Genomic DNA, 16597 nt, shown 5'->3' on the forward strand with positions numbered 1-16597 from the left:
GTCCAATTGTGGTGAGCCGGCAGCCTGTGCACAGATCTCTTGTGTTAGATTAAATTGTGTGCCAATTATTTACTGGTGTTGGCCTCGTTCCTTCCACAAACTACCTCAAGGGTCCCCCTATCTCGTGTGCTGTCGTTCCTACCGGGAGCGGTCATCACATCATGCATACTCAAAGCATACTCATGTGCGTTCCGCAACAAGGGTACGGAATCGTTTGTACTGTGTAGCAACCCTTCTTTACAGCTTTCCATGTGGAGGAACAATTGGAAAAGCATGACAAAGAAACGATAAGAAAAAAAATCAATGCCCTGACTACCAGGGCGGCAAAAAAAAAAAAAAAAAGAAAAAGAAAAGAAAAGAGAAAAAGAAAATCGAGTTTGGAGAGACAGGTCCGATCTACACCATGGCTTCTTTTTGCAAGTCATTTTATTTTGATCAGCACACGAAACACACATACACGAGTCGCACGTACCAAGAGCCCACCCTTTCTTTATCTTTCCTCTTTCTCCACTCTTCTTCTTCTTCTTCTCAGCATTCTTTATCCACTTCCTCTTCATCCTTGCGACATGCGTGCATGCAAAGGAGGGAGATAAAGTATAGCCTGATGAAGAAACAAAGACAAGAGGCTGCTTGGGAGGTGCGCCACATGTCCAAACGGTGCGAAATACACGAGGACTGCAGGTGTCTAGGTGTCGCGTTTTAGCCCTCGTGTGTTCTTGTTCCTCGCGTCTCCTATCCGCCGCCAGTTTCCTGCATACAGAAAAGTAGGAACACAATGCGTCTCGAATTATTTCGCGACACTGTTTCAAGACATTTCGTTTCAAATGCAGCTACGCCGGATCAATACTCGGTTGCCGCTACAAAAAGAACTTTGCCAAATTCTTTGTGCGTTGTAATCCTACAGTATAGGCTCCGCGCTATTCGGGCTCGCACCGAGCACCAATTGGGTACCGTGCGCACGGCAGCGTGTTCTCCTAGTAAATTTCTTCAGCCGGGTGAGCTCACTAATGAGCACAACAATCTGTAATCACCTTCGGTGTAGGATTGTGTCCCATTCCTGCCTCATTACAGTCAAGACTCACGTTACGTGCAATTTTCCCCTTAAACCGGTGTCTCATTATGATCAACATCCCAGTCCCGGACAAATGTACCCTCATTTCGGTCAAGAAAAGCGTTATGTTAAGGCGCTCCGATACTACACTCAGATGTAGGTCAGTGAATCCTAATTTCACTTTGATTGCATATACGTTTCACATGTACGTGCTCCAGTTTATTCCCACCGTACTTCTCCAAATGCTTATGTAATATCTCCAGATCATTTTTTTTCTAGCAGTACATACTATAGTATACATATACTAAGTCTAGCAGCAGTTCGCAGACCACCAGCTCCCGTGGCATAGTGGTTATAGGATGATCGCTTTCCACGCCGAGACTGGGAGGTGAGCGGGTTCGAATCCCGTCACCGGCTGTGCTGTCTCAGGTTTTCCCTGGGTGTTCCGAAGACTTCCCAGACAAATGTCGGTGCAGTTCCAACTGAAGTCGGCCCAGGACGCATACTAACCCCCCACTACTTTCTGCTGTCCTCTCTCCATCTACCCACATCTGTACGCCGCTCACAGCCACATGCAGTTGCTTCGCGGCGCTAGCACGAAAAAAAAAAAAAAATTCGCAGCCATTTTTGGTCAAAATAATGATGTGAAATTGAATTTTCGGTGCTGATGGTGGCGTGCTATTTTTTCCACTGGATATTCAAGAAAATGTCGAAATGTCGTCATATTTATTGGAACCTGGCTAGCATAAGGGCACATTGCATGGCTCATACTCTGCTGAATGCACATATTGACACAATGCACTGACTCCATGGCCGTACGTCATTCCTCACTACCGCTGACAACGGAACAACAGAGAATGGGTGCGTTCAAGTGACAGTCCCCATTTTTTTCTTTATCACATTACATCACAAAGTGACAGTCGTATCCGTTTCGAGCGATTCTGACACTAGAGTGTTATTTTATTCCCTATGTCCTGCTGACCACGCTGTCGAAAACGCGGCATCACGAAATAGTGGGACACCTCGGCTGTTATGCGGCGTGGCAAGTGCAAACGCCGGATGTTGAGTGTATTCCAGAAATCCCTCTCTGGTAAAAAGAGAAAACGCATTTATATCAGAACCAATGAAAGCGCGACCCCGAGAATCGGGACACTTTTGATCCACCGTCGTCTGTAAGCACTGCAAGGCGAAATTTGGTAATTTATATCGCGAAGTACGCTCGCTTCTCAGGGAGTTTAATGAGGACGACGGATCTGGGGAGTAATGACGTGCTCCAATTCTGCTATCTCGCATTTCCTAATTCATGAATTTCGGCTAATTGTTCGACCAGTACTTGCATATGCTGTCCTTACAGGATGCTCGACGTGCCGTAGAACCCACCTGCTAGCACGGCGTCAATTCAAACGCTTTCTCTTTACTGGAACCACACGTACAATGTCCGTGAACCTTTAGGCGTAGTCCGGAAAATGCGAAGAACAGACGCGCAGGACGTTTAGTTTTCACCAAAGGTCAGGGTTTACACGGGAGATGCCGCCAATAACAACCCGGTCGCAGAGCCTGCCGGCTCTGCCTGGTCGACTGCTCGCAGCCCTCTGGTTCGCTTTGAAAAAATACGTCACGTTGATGTCGGTCCAGCTGGAACTTTCGCTGCTGCGGAGGCGGCGCTTATCTTTAAAATTCGTTTATTTCGTATCTAAGCAGTTTCCAGTGATGAAAATTGGCCAAGTAGACCAACGTGCGATGCCGAACGTCATGGTAACAACTTTGATAGACCCGTCTCAAGGTGCGACTGTCACTCCAAGTAGGCGTCCCTCTTTGGACACTCGGAGCGGCCACTAAACAGCGGAAAGCGACTTTGCAGCGCTACACCGCCCGCTCGCCGATGCCGTTGTTTTCTCATGCAGTGTATACAGGGTGTCCCAGTAAACGTGTCATTGAATTATAATAAAAAAACTACGCCACCTAGAATCATGCGGTCAACAGCATTTGTTCTTATAAGGTTTTTGCCACCTCCTAATGTGAATGTCATACACTCCAAGTTTAATTATGTAAATACTTGCGAACTGAACTCGGAAATTTGCCAAGTAAAGGTCACTTTTTTACCCCACCAATATGAAGAGCGTGCCGAATTCACTCAAATTCATGATAATTCGCAGTGATATTCACGAGCTATCCCATCGGAAAAAATAGCCGAATATCATGCTTTTCGGAGCCCCGGACCGTAGCTCGCGATGACTTTTTGAGCGCAATCGCTCTGAGTGCGACGACAGGAGGTTCCGAAGCCAGCCCACAGAGTGATAGTAGAAAAAGTAACAGTTCCAGCATTCCTGCAAACTTTTGCTAATTGCATAGAGTTGAGCCACGCCGTTGCGCTGCTCGAAGAATGTCAGTGCGGACGCAAAGTGTCAATGTCGGAGCCTTGTTTTTCACTGGCGTCATCGGCACCGTCTTGCTGCACATCATCGGAGGCAACAGCAGCAATCACACCATCATCAGTCATAGCTGCGCACGCGTCATCATCCTTATCAACGTCAACGTATAGTCAGAAACCGCACCATCACCTACGACAGTCACAGTGAGCCTCTGCATCAGGGATCGCAGCTCACCTAGGGGAATGTCTTCATCGGCCAACAGGCCGTAAGCAGCAGGCCCTCGGGTTGGAGTTTTCCCCTCTAGAACCGGACAGTTGCTCGAGATATTTCCAAATGACTCGACTGATCAACGCGACCCAACGCATACAAATAGAAAAGGGGGTCATCGTGCACGGTTGTCTCCCCTACGGAGGAATGTAGGTCCCTAACGTGTGACGGGAATAACCCCGACACAGCGAAAAGGGTGACGAAGCGGGGTCAGCGTCTCCTCTTACTCACGGTAGTCCGGATAACTGCAGCTGGATTACAAGAATTTTCGACTTTCGTTCCCTGGAATTCTTGTCCGAGTCCGGAGGATGAAGTCCGGATAAACGAGAACAAAATACATGTAGGAAAATCCGTTCCCGTGCCTTTTGTCCGGATACCGCGGGATCCGGATAAATGAAGTCCGGATAAACGGGGGTCGACTGTATTTGCAAAACTGAAGTCGGAAATTTGCCAAGTAAAGGTCACTTTTTTACCCCACCAATATGAAGAGCGTGCCGAATTCACTCAAATTCATGATAATTCACAGTGATATTCACGAGCTATCCCATCGGAAAAAATAGCCGAATATCATGCTTTTCGGAGCCCCGGACCGTAGCTCGCGATGACTTTCTGAGCGCAATCGCCCTCAGTGCGACGACAGGAGGTTCCGAAGCCAGCCCACAGAGTGATAGTAGAAAAAGTAACAGTTTTTAAAATTTGGAGAGGGAAAGCATTATCCCAGCGAAAGTCGGACGTGATAAGCCGTGCTTGTTTTATCTCTTTCTGCGATGTCGGGGAGGGCTGGGTTTCCAACCTCCTTTCGTCGGACTGACAAAGATTGCGCTGAAAAATTCATCGTGCGCTATTCTGTGCGACCTCCGTAGAGCACGATGTTTGGCTATTTTTTCCGATGGGATAGCTCCTGAATACACCTGTCAATTATCATTAATTTGACTAAATTAGACACGCTCTTCACATTGGTGGGGTAAAAAAGTCACTTTACTAGGCAAATTTCCGACTTAAGCTCGCAAAAATTTACATAATTAAACTTACGTTACACGACATTCACATGAGGAGGTGGAAAAAACCCAGTAAGAACAAATGCCATTGACCGCATGACTCTAGGTGGTGTAGTTTTTTTTATTATAATTCAATGACACGTTTTCTGGGACACCCTGTAGACGGAGGACACGTTGGCTTAGGTTAACCTATACTAACATTGAAAGAGACGACGGCAGTTGTGAAGACTTTTCCTTGTAACAGCGAATGAATAGACCTCTACCTGTTTGTAAACAAATGACGTCATAGTGTTCGACAGCGCACAAGGTCGCGCCCGAAAGCCACCGTCCTGAGGGGATTACGATGGTCTCCGAAAGGGACGCGACCTTCGGTCCTACTTTTCTTTCAATAGGAGGCAGCGAACAATTGCCCATTCGTGAAACCCAGCCCTCCCCTTCCGATCTGTTTCGGTCTGTCTACCAACGTCATGATGACGTTTGACGGGTAGAGGTTTATTGGAAGAGATGGGAATTTTTAACGGACGCCATAGGGGCTCTTTTCTGTCAAGGTGACTGCATGGCGTGAAGGTGTCTGCATTAAGGCATCTGCATCTTTTGCATCGTCATCCCGCTCAAATTAACCCACATGCCCTGAGGTATACTGCAATTGTTGTGGTGAATCACCTCATCCCATTGTCATTCATGTAGTAGTCGTTGTTGTTATTGCATCAAAGCATTGCATTTCCCACGAATAACCGCGGTTACCCGCGAGGGAGTTCCCAACTAATAATAAAAAAGAATGATAACAGTTATAGAACTACTACAGTTTCCCGAAATCGGAGCATTGGGTAACATAGACAGTCCGTACTTTGCTTCTGAGCCCGCACTGCGAAGGTCGTCCTGCTGCCGCTCAGCAGGAAGTGACGTCATAAAAAATCTCAAGCATCTTGTCGTCTGCTTCCATGCACCCATTTGAAACGGGAGCTCGAAAAGTGCGCGGAGTCTCACACTCTGGGGTGCGCTCAGGCACGCTCAGGGACCCATTGGCACCCAGCGCGCGCTCTCGCTCTCTCACCCAGCTCCACGATGCGGGAATCACGTGGTTGCCTCCCTACGGTGGCACGGGGTCACTCTTCCGATGCAAGAACTTGATCGCAGTGCATGGAACTGGCACGCAATGGCAAGTAAGCGAGAACAGGACGGCCCGGAACCGTCTTCGGCTGTGCGTTTACGAGTACTGGCTAGCGGACGGCAGATAATCCTTGTTTGTTTGTTTGTGAGGAAAAATTCACCACTCTCATGCTATCGGGAAGTTCTGAGCCAACGGTCCCATTACGGCCCCGAGCTTCCCCTCGTCGGCTGCGCTGCTTTGCGTTGAAGGCGCCGCTGCGAAAAGTGACAAAGTAGTAGGCGACGATGACGTCACATGGAGCCATACACTTGGTCCTGCGTTTTCTTTCTTTTTTTTTCTTTCAGTTTTCCGATCTGTACCTTGTTACCTTCGCAGCTGTGCCTTGAAGCCAACATTCGTAACTTTTTCGTCCATGCGTCCTTACCATGGTGAAGCTCGTCAGATGGAATTCACTTGACACGACGAACGGAGTAGTGTAAGTGGGGCCTGCGTATGGCACGGACTGGGAGTCCTGACCGACTAGTTCTACACAATAACTTGTCGCGAATGTCTTCATCACTAGACGAAGTCCCGATCCAGGCCTGGTGCCGGTGTAGGCTATACCGGCACCGCGCTTGATCTCGAATCTGCGTATAATAATGAGTTTAAAGATTCAGTCAAAAGTTCGGGTTAAAATCGCTAGAAACCTCAATGCGCAAAACAACATGTGAAAAGACGATACAAGGCGCAACACTGATCTGACATACAATTTATTGCTCAACTCTACACTCTTAAAAATGAACTTCACCGCATAGCACGCTCCTAGCCAACCATTATCTCGAATGATATCGTTATCTGCCCTCATTTGTTGAAAACGGGGGGCGTACGCCATTTCTGTGACACTTATGCTGTTCATAATTGTCACAGAAAAGGCGTACGCTCCCTGTTTTCAACAAATCAGGGCAGATAACGATATGATTCGAGATAATGGTTGGCTAGGAGCGTGCTATGCGGTGAAGTTCATTTTTAAGAGTGTAGCTGTCATTATTTGCTTTTTCCCGTCCCTTAACTCTTCTTTCCACCTTTTTGATTGGTTATATTTCCCTGTCTTGCGTACGATTACGTCGTCAATACTTCCTGATACGCCCCTTCGAGATAAGCTGTTCTACACTCTAAAAACAGAGTTTCACCGATTCGAGGAGAGAGAGGGGCGTACGTCTTTTTATGACAATTTGGATATATGGTAATTGTCACAAAAAGGCGTGCGCCTTCCTCTCTCCTCGAATCAAAAGCGATAACCCTATCATCCGCGGCAATGGTTGGCGCACAGCGTGCTATGCGGTTAAGTTCTGTTTTTAGAGTGTATAGGTAAGCTGATGGGCTGCTGCCACATCTAAGTTTCTTTGAGTTCACCGCATCCTCATATAGAAATGCTCCAATTTTCCTGCTTTTGTAAAGAATCCCTGCGCGCTCAAAATTTGCTTCGCGCCCTTTACAGGTCTTAAAGTGCACTCTTAAAAATGAACTTCACCACATAGCACGCTCCTAGCCAACCATCATCCCGAATGACAACGTTGTCGTCCCTGATTTATTGAAAACGGGAGGCGGAGCCTATTCTGTGCCGTGCATAATGGTACAAAATAGGCTCCGCCTCCCGTTTTCAACAAACCAGAGACGAGAACGTTGTCATTCGGGATGATGGTTGGCTAGGAACGTGCTATGTAGTGAAGTTCATCTTGAAGTGGGTAAAGCAGAACGTTATGTGTACCTCCGCGTTGGCGTCTGATTGGGTGCTACAATTCTTCAGATGACGTAACGATGGATAGAGGTATCTGGACGGCGGTGCGTCTACTCGACCGAATACGAAAGAGAGTGCGTTTTTGTATTAACGCTGCACAAGTTATGAAGGGGAAGAATTGAACAAGAAATTGTAAATAGAATTACGAAGCGTAGAGGAACAATATTACATATATTAAACCCGTAACCAAATACGTGCGGATAGGCGTTCTTACCTCCTTTAATCCAAGAGAATTAACGCAAACCCGGGCACGCGTTACACGCGCTAAAGTCCCAAGCCTTCGCTTCCCTAATTGTTCTCTATTTACAACAGGTGCGTTAAGTACACTCTTAGAAATGAACTTCACCGCATAGCACATTCGTAGCCAAAGATCATCGCGAATGATATCGTTATCTGCCCTGATTTGTTGAAAACGGGAGGCGTACGCCTTTTTTGTGACAATTATGAACAGCATAAGTGTCACAAAAATGGTTGGCTAGGAGCGTGCTGTGCGGTGAAGTTCATTTCTACAAGTGTGGGTACATTTTCCAAAGTTCGGGCTCCGTATCAAAATTCCATTGACCTTCCATATCTTATCTTATCGCAATTCAGTTTGCAAAACATGGCCTGAAAAAGTAAGAACGAAACCAGGGAGGCGCGACCCGATCTTGCTGCTCTGAGGTCGACAGGTGATTTCATTTGCTACTGCAACGAGAGACCAACGACAGGCCGCTCCAAGTTGTCTTGAGGAGGAGAGAACAGGGAAACAGGTTCTGCTCGCGCACGAATCACGGCCTTTATGGTCGAGGCAACGGCATCATTCATTATTCCAAGTGAAGAATTGTTTGCCCTTTGGTGCCGCTTTCAAGAACAGAACATGTCGTTGAAGGCAGCTCGCTCCTCGAGATTCTTCGAAGTGTTTAGAGCTCCCAGCGCAAGTAAAACGGCCACGAAGGATGCCTCTTATAGCGTACCGTAGCAAGGATGCCTCTTATAGCGTACCGTAGCAAGGATGCCTTTTATAGCGTAACGTATCCGTAGCATGAGGCGACGAGTATTACCATAAGGAAGTAGACAACGGAGGCGACCAACTTTGAGCCTATACTGTGCAATGCAGCGCAATACAATGAACGAACAGAGCGCAGTTGTTTATGAACAGCTATGTACAAAGAACATGTACGAACGTGAACGTCATACACTGTTAAAACAGGGGGGGGGGGGGGGGTCGAGGTAGCTTGCCGTTGTTGGCCGCACTCAAGTGGGCATCGTCGCGACTATAGCCAAAAAAAGGAAAGTGGGAGAGGGGAGTTGAGGACTTCAAAGTGATGCAGCGAGGCAGGATGACCGATACTGATGGGACGGAAGCACACTGTAGGTGAGAGGTGCACTAGAGTGGTCTTTCCGCTAGGCCCGTTTCTTGAAGAAAGCGCACGAGGCCGCGAAAACAGAACTGCACCACATAGCACGCTCCTATAGCCAACCATCACTCCGAATGATATCGTCCTGTGTCCTGATTTGTTCAAAACAGGGGGGAGGCGCCTATCCGGACATGCATAATATGTCCCAGATAGACGCCTTCTCCCATTTTCAACAAATGATATCATTCGGAACGACGGTTGGCTACAAGCGTGCTATGTGGTGAAGTTCTATTTTAACAGTGTACGACCCAACGTGATGAAACCAGGCTACATGATGAACGTCATCACATATCCCTGCAGTGGATTCCAGGTCACTGCGGTCTAAGAGGCAGTGAGGAGGCTGACAAAGTAGCAACGGCTGCCCACGACTCCCCGACAGCCGTGCCCATTGTGCTGTCGAGAGGTGACAGAAGGACCCTACTAACTGCATGGTTTCAACCCTTGGCTCTGCAGCAATGGCGCCGGGACATCACGGCTCAATCTCTCGTGTATTCGGTAGACCCAAATTTGTCGTTTTCTTTCCCTGCCCGTCTATTACGCCATTTTACCTCGCTTCTGCGTAGACTCCGACTCAATGTGGCTTTCACCCCGCAATTCAAGTGCATGATCAGATGCTGTGACACGGGCCTCTGTTCCACCTGCGCTGTCGTGGCGAACACCCAGCACATTATTATGGAATGTTCACTCTACAGCCCGCAAAGGCGGATAGTGTGTGATGAGCTTGCCCGTACCAGCAAGAGACCGCTCACCTTAGCTGCACTCATTGGCCCCTATGAAGATCCTGTGCTCCATCGTCGGGTTCTTCACCTGTTGGACTTTCTGTCGACCACTGGATTGCTCCAGACGCTTTAGTTCATCATCATCATCATCACACATTATCATCCCTCATCATCCTCACATAATGTTCCACGTGCAATGGAGTAGGGTATACCGCACCACCGCGGTGAAACACCCCATCTCATCGTCATCATTTATTGTTGTTGTTGTCGATGATGTAACCAGGGTTGCGGAGTTGCCACTTCAGGGTTGGAATGATTCCGGAATCATTCCAGATTTATCAGAGCCCGGAATGGAATGGAATGTAATAAGGCATTTTTTTCGCAGGCGGAATGGAATTGGAATGGACTGGTGTGAGTACCACACGGCCAAGGGCGAAATAACTTTTGTTTGTCTTTTTGCTTTTTCCGTGATGGGTAATGTCAATCTCCTCTATAGCACTGGTGGGCTACCCTGCACGGTTACAGGTCCCTTTTCTTTTATTCATGGAATTAAAGGAATGGAATTGGGTTATTGCCAAGCCATTCCAGGAGTGAGAATTAGCCATACCTTTTCATTCCGAGGAACTCAAAGGAATGGAATTATCACAAATCTCCATTCCTCGGAATGGAATGGAATGGGTGATCGCATTCCGCAACCCTGGACCCATAAAGGAGAAAATTTGATGCAAAAAAATGCGTGTAGTTCTTTCATACAGCACTGTGGGGCGTTGCCGTGACTGTTCGCTAACAACCGCTCTTTATTCGTTCATTGTATATCGTTGTGTTATCAGCAACGGTTGATTATTGGGGGACTGGTTCGTCCTCTACATCCGTGTCTCTGCTCGTTGCTTCATGTTACGTGTCCTCTCGTCGTCTCTTATGCCACTTAAAGTAAGGCAAGAACTCCGTCTAAAACAAGGCAGCAGGACTTACGTTTCTGTGGCGCTTCCCTCACAGACGATGTATCCTCCAGGGTACATATTAAATTCAGGTTGCGTGAAATCCTTGCTCTGCAGGCGAAAGGAACGCAAAGATCAATTCTTGTTTTGTTTCCTTTTTTTTTAAACAAGATCGTTCTTTATCCAACTTCATTTTCTGTTGAATCTTTGGTGAGCCTGACTACTCGTTTACCCGCTTATATTCGCTGCACTTAGAACTAGTGACATAATCTAATACCAATGGGGTTGCGAATGGCATTATTCACGATGATCGTGTCAGTCTGTAATCCCATCAAACGCCGTGATCTCGATGCCGCCCCTTCGGCGGTGAAAAATTTGAACCATGCAGCCGTTCCTTCATCAAAGGATACGCGTGTGACCTCAAAATATGAAATAATCTTACACGGTACGAAACGGTTTTATGCACGAATAAAATTGTTACTCCGCGCGGACAATGTGAGCGAGGACATTCCAGACGAATGTCGGCACAGTTCCCCCTGAAGTCGGCCCAGGACGCATACTAACCCCCTGTCCCCCACTCCTTCCTGCTATCCTCTCTCCGTCTGTCCACATCTGTACGTCGCTCATAGCCACAGTTGCTTCGCGGCGCTAACACCCAATTTAAAAAAAATGTGAGCGAGAACAGGCGTTTCAGCGAGAATAGGCGTTTCATGTAATGAAAAATAGTTGTGTGGCACCGCACGTATGACCGCACGTATGAGTTGGGGCACTAAGCACTTGAAGGATGATGATGATTGGCGCATCGACAACAAAGGTCATAATGCGCCACAACAGAGATTGTGGTGTGACTATATAGTTAAAGTCAAATATAATTAGTGAGGATCCCGTTAGCGAGACCCTCTAAGGGACTATCGCGCATTCAGAAACGTGGCCACGTTTTCCTTCAGAAAACAGCGTATATATTAAATAAAGGCGCGTCCTCAAGATTCGCACTCCCTCTGCTGCTGCCCCATAGGAGGATGCAAGCCAGGCATACGAAGCGCAGGCGATCGTCTGCGATGTCGTCTGCTTCGCGTTTACACCGTGAAAAGACCTCGGTAAATATGCCCACTTTCGCCTACCAATGTGAGTCCGGACGCGACCATGTTGCGTGGAACACAGTGTTGTTGGAATACGTCTGACGCTAACCAGAAACCGCAAGCGGATGACAACTCTCCGTGACCATGCATACCTCCCGGTCGGTTGCCTCGTCCTGATTGGCCTTCTCCGAGTGATGTTTTCTCCGGTTTCATTTTTCCTTTCAGCGCCGCGAAGCAACTGTGGCTATGAGCGGCGTACAGACATGGACAGATCGAGAGAGAATAGCAGGAAGGAGTGGGAGATGCACTCTTAAAACTGAACTTCACCGCATAGCACGCTCTGCGCCAACCACGAATAATACAAATATCGCTTCTGATTCGAAGAGAGAGGGGGCGTACGCCTACGCGGTGAAGTCTACACTCTTAAACAACGGCGAGCCTATCCTGCCATTACCCCCCCCCCCCCCATCTTCCATCATCATCTTCCAAAGGTTCATCGTAACGGTGCTCAAAGGAATACCCAGCGTCGCGTTATTTCTAGACGACATCGTCATCACAGACCGAAATCTGCAAGAGCACGAGCAACGGGTACAGAGAAGTTTTGGAAACAGAATCCCGGTCTGGTTTGTGTCTCAATGCCAGGAAATGTTTTCGGTGTTCCAAAGCTGCTAGGCATTCACATCGATGCTCAAGGTACTCGTCCTTGGTGATGGTGATAGGGCTCGCCATTTTTCGCCTCACAGAGGTGGGCAACGTCACGACTGACGCCCTGGGGGTTGTGTGTCCCGGGCCGACTTCTACGGAACTGTGCCGACATATATCTGAAAGCGTGACGTTCACGTTCAAAAGCGTGACTATCAGTCGTGACGTTGCCCACATACGTGAGGCCGACAACGGCAAGCCCTTTCACCATCACCACCACCACCATCGGTCGAAGGGAGGAGAAAGAAAAACGACGAAGGAGACATCATGTCTGACCGGCCACGCGTGTTCACTCGGACTACAACCGTTGTGCTCGCAGACGCTAGCGGGTAGTTTAAAGAGTTTTGAATGCTTTAGATTTAGATTATGGCGAATGTGAGAACAAAATGGCACATCCACCTGATCATCAGAAAAGCGGGAAGACGAACATGACAGGGAATCCCTGCACCCTGCGCCTCCAATGACGCAGAAATCGTTAGAGAGGAAGCCTGCAGTCTTTCCGATGTCTCGCAGGTGAACGGTAAGACAAGTTTGGTTACTGTTTGTGACCGAAGGAAGTAATGCAGGTTTATCACATTAAGTGTATTACGTACAGCATTTACGAGTCACTCGGTACGTTAGCGGCGTTTCATAGTGCAGTGCATTGCCGTAACTTGTGCGTTTCGGATATGCCGCTAATCAAATTATGTGTGGTTATGCTAGTTGCCCCTCATGCACGTCGCAGCCGTTCATTCACTGTGATCTACGAACATTTGTGACAAGTGTGCGTTGGTGTTCAAATACGAAATCAACATCGATTGCCTATCATAACAGTGATTTTCGTGCAGAGTTACGGATCATACATAGATTTTTGTTTTGTTTTAATGCTCCCGCAGCTATCGGCAACAACGACGCACATGGCCCAGCTGTTACTTGACCCGAGCTTTGTTCCCGCGCTGTTGACGATCTGGGACGCTGTGAGCGGCTCCTGCAGATCACGCGGTCTGGGCGCCCGCCATTTTCCCTGGACCACTGCGTCAATGGGAGCTTCCGGCGGATGGTTGCAGTGCGCCAGGAAGAGCTACGCAATGGACTAAGTACGGTTAGCTCATGCAAATGCGTCGAACTGCCAGGTGATTGTGTCAGTATAATGGCTCAAATAAATTTCTGTTCATTACAACAATTTTGAGAGTTGTTTTCGAATCGCGGAATAACTGTACTGCGTGCATGAAAGCTAATATAGGCCTAGACCTAGAAGTCAGTGGTAGCCGACACCGGCGAGGCCGGTATAGCCTACAGCAGTAGTAAGGAGAAGTCAGTAGGAGTCAGAACCGGTCAGGCTGCGAGCCGGACGGACAGCCTCCTGATTGGAGGATTGAGGGAGAAATCCCTGCATGCTCATTGGTCGTGTGCCCAGTGTTGCGTGGATTTTCTTGTACTGTGGGCTCTATTGGGAGCTGCGGAAAGCTGGTGATGCCACGTTGTTACCACGGGGACCAGCTCCGGTGGCGCAGCGGTAACGCGTGCGCTTGGAGACTGGGAGGTCCGCGGTTCGAATCCGCGGGCCGGCTGTGCCGTCTGGGGTTTTTCCTGGGTTTCCCTCAGATGTGTAATAGGCGTATGCCGGCACAGTTCCCCTGAAGTCGGCCCATGGACGCAGCTATCCTCCCCCCGAGCGGATTCCGCTCGGTCTTCCACTTCACCCTTTCCTCTCCTCCTCTCCACCACCTTTCCCTTCCCGAGAAACATGCCGCCTAATCAGGCAGGCAGACCTCTCGGGTTCCTCCCAACGACACTCCTCCTCCTCCTCCTCCTTACCACGTGGAAGCATTTTTTTAGAGCCGCGAAGTCGTGGAGATGTGGAGGCCTATGTGCAAAACAGGCGGATCAATGCGACACTGGCAGCCGGATAGCTGATCCAAAGAGCGCTTGTGTTCAAAAGTTTTTCGCTTGTGTTGTGTCCAAAAGTGTTTACGCTTTTTTTTTCTTCTTTAATATTTTTCGCTGAAGGTCCCGATACGTAAAACAGAGGTTCCGTAAGCGTGCGTAGTTATGTTTTTTTTATTTTATTTTTTATTAATGAGCGTATGCAAATGTGCCGTTTCATGGCCCAAGGATCTTTACCAAAAAGAAAGTTCTTCGATGGTGTCCCCTGTTTACGAATTATTCAGCCGGGAGACCTCTTTGAAACATCCTGTAACTTCTCGGTGCGCCAAGTGAAGCCATATAGTCGCAAAGAGGTGCCGAGAGGAGAAAAAGTTTGGTACGATTTTGATTATTACTTGGAATTTGAATAGAAATGTTGAATAATAATGCTAACTACAAAATGAAAACAGTAATTTGAAACGTAATTTGAAATTAACTTGTGGCGAGGATTTTAAGGGGACTGACGAAGGAGAGGAGCCATGTCATGCCGCGACGGTGATGGGAACCTTTTTTTGTTTCTTTTGCAGAAGAGGATGCACTTGGACAAACAACCGCAGTTTTACGTACAGCAGGCGAGCAGTTTTCTCAGGAGATAATTTAAACGAGGTGCGGAAGCTACAAGCTGATGCACCTGGCGACGCGCCACGGCGAGCAGAGAAACTATCAGAGGTGTGGACCAAACAAAACTGACCAAAAGTGCTCTTTCTGTGTGACACATGTAAATGTTGTTGCACTAAAAATTCACTTCGGAAACAGCACTGGGCGCATTTTCCAGTAGTATCCCGGTTAGTGACCATCACGTTGAACGGAACGCAAAGAAGTCGGCACCCCACTAAACGACAATGCGTCCGTTCATTCGTCCCTTGGAGTCACTAACTGAGGCGGTTGTACAGTACCGTATCGAAGACAGTGTTGACGTCGCTCTTGTAGGTGACATGCATCTCCATGAGAGTTAGAGAATCAAATGTTCCGTCATACGTCTGGCGGATGGCGTCAGAGCTGAAGTTGGGGTATGGTGCTTTCGTCTCCTGTCCTCCATTGCAGGACACCTGTAAAAATGGATAATATTACACAACGGTGCGAGAATGTTTTAATTATAATAAGAAGAATAATGATTCTATTCAATATCTAGGAATACAGAACAAAGCTAGCCTGCTTGCCTGCTGCTAAAAGGCTTGTGTGGGTTGTGACAAAGGGAGAAAGATACCACTCCAAACATTGATAGAAGTATTCATAAAATACCAGCAGTGATGTCCCCAAGAAAAAGAGCAGAAAAAGCAATCCATGGGCTATGCAAAATAAGAGAGATCACTAATTAACAATAAAAATCGAACATTAGCTCATACACAGGTCTGCCTTTGACACTGCGGATGGATGTAAGGTTTAAAGAATCGGGTGCAAGATTGTTAAATACCTTTGAGATGTAATGCTCTCGCTGCCCTTTGCCGTAGTTTGTAAAGATGCGTGTTCGTGAATGGAAATCACTTTGTCGCAGCAGCTGAGTGCAACTCTTTAGTGTGTTAAAGGGACTATCGCATCCGTCGCGGCCGATTCTGAAACTACAGTGTCATTTTGCGTGTCCTTCATTACCGGCAATGACGTCGAAAATCTGACGCGAATTAGTGAACTAGTTCCTGTGCAATTTGATGTAATGCGTGGCAAGAGCAGACTACGGATGTTGAGAGCATTCGGGAATTCTCTCTCTGCAAGCCATAGAGTTAATATAGGGGGACTGTAGAGGACGGACTTGACGCGCTGTCAATGGGATTACCCTATCCCCGAGTGTGGCCGCCTGGGCGTAGTCATCCGTTGGTCATGGACAGTGTTGGTCGACGAATTTCTGCCCCCTAACTGCTGCGGAGCTGCTCCGTCTGTGCAGTCACGTGGGATAACATACGGCGAAACGGGCCGAAGAGTTTTCTAGCCGGCTGCCTCCCCACCGTCTATAAACCTCCTTTCCTATCAACAGTAGAATACAGTGAAGCATGGTCTCTACGACTTCACACACGAAGGATAGAAGTAATTGATGGGAGGAATCAGTACACAAAGTGGATCGTATGTCATTGAAACTCCGAAGCAAGGTACACCAACCTTTTTTTCTTACAACAAAGGATTAATAATCTTTTGCAAAAACTTGTGACATTTTTGTAAATTAATTTGCGTAGTGTATATAATCCTGAGTCCATTCAGCTAACTCAAAAAACCTCTCGCTCTCAAAATGTTTCACCCAAGTCTCCTCCTCTCTTATTCTCCAGCTTGCATAATTGAAAGAATGAGTATA

General features: G+C 47.7%; 1 protein-coding gene across 2 annotated transcripts in view; it reads right to left on the reverse strand.

The window, feature by feature from the left end:
• Positions 1 to 408: 408 nt before the first annotated feature.
• Positions 409 to 16597, reverse strand: part of LOC135391295 (uncharacterized) — a 71311-nt gene continuing 55122 nt past the window's right edge. For both annotated transcript variants that reach the window (XM_064621509.1, XM_064621507.1), the window contains 4 exons: positions 15213 to 15365; positions 10665 to 10741; positions 6224 to 6425; positions 409 to 750 (listed from right to left, as the gene is read on the reverse strand). In XM_064621509.1, coding sequence (XP_064477579.1) covers positions 733 to 750; positions 6224 to 6425; positions 10665 to 10741; positions 15213 to 15365 — 450 coding nt within the window. In that variant the 3' untranslated portion in view covers positions 409 to 732. The remainder of the gene's footprint in view (positions 751 to 6223; positions 6426 to 10664; positions 10742 to 15212; positions 15366 to 16597) is intronic.

Source organism: Ornithodoros turicata, chromosome 4, assembly GCF_037126465.1.
Source record: "Ornithodoros turicata isolate Travis chromosome 4, ASM3712646v1, whole genome shotgun sequence".
In the NCBI taxonomy this organism is placed as follows: domain Eukaryota; kingdom Metazoa; phylum Arthropoda; class Arachnida; order Ixodida; family Argasidae; genus Ornithodoros; species Ornithodoros turicata.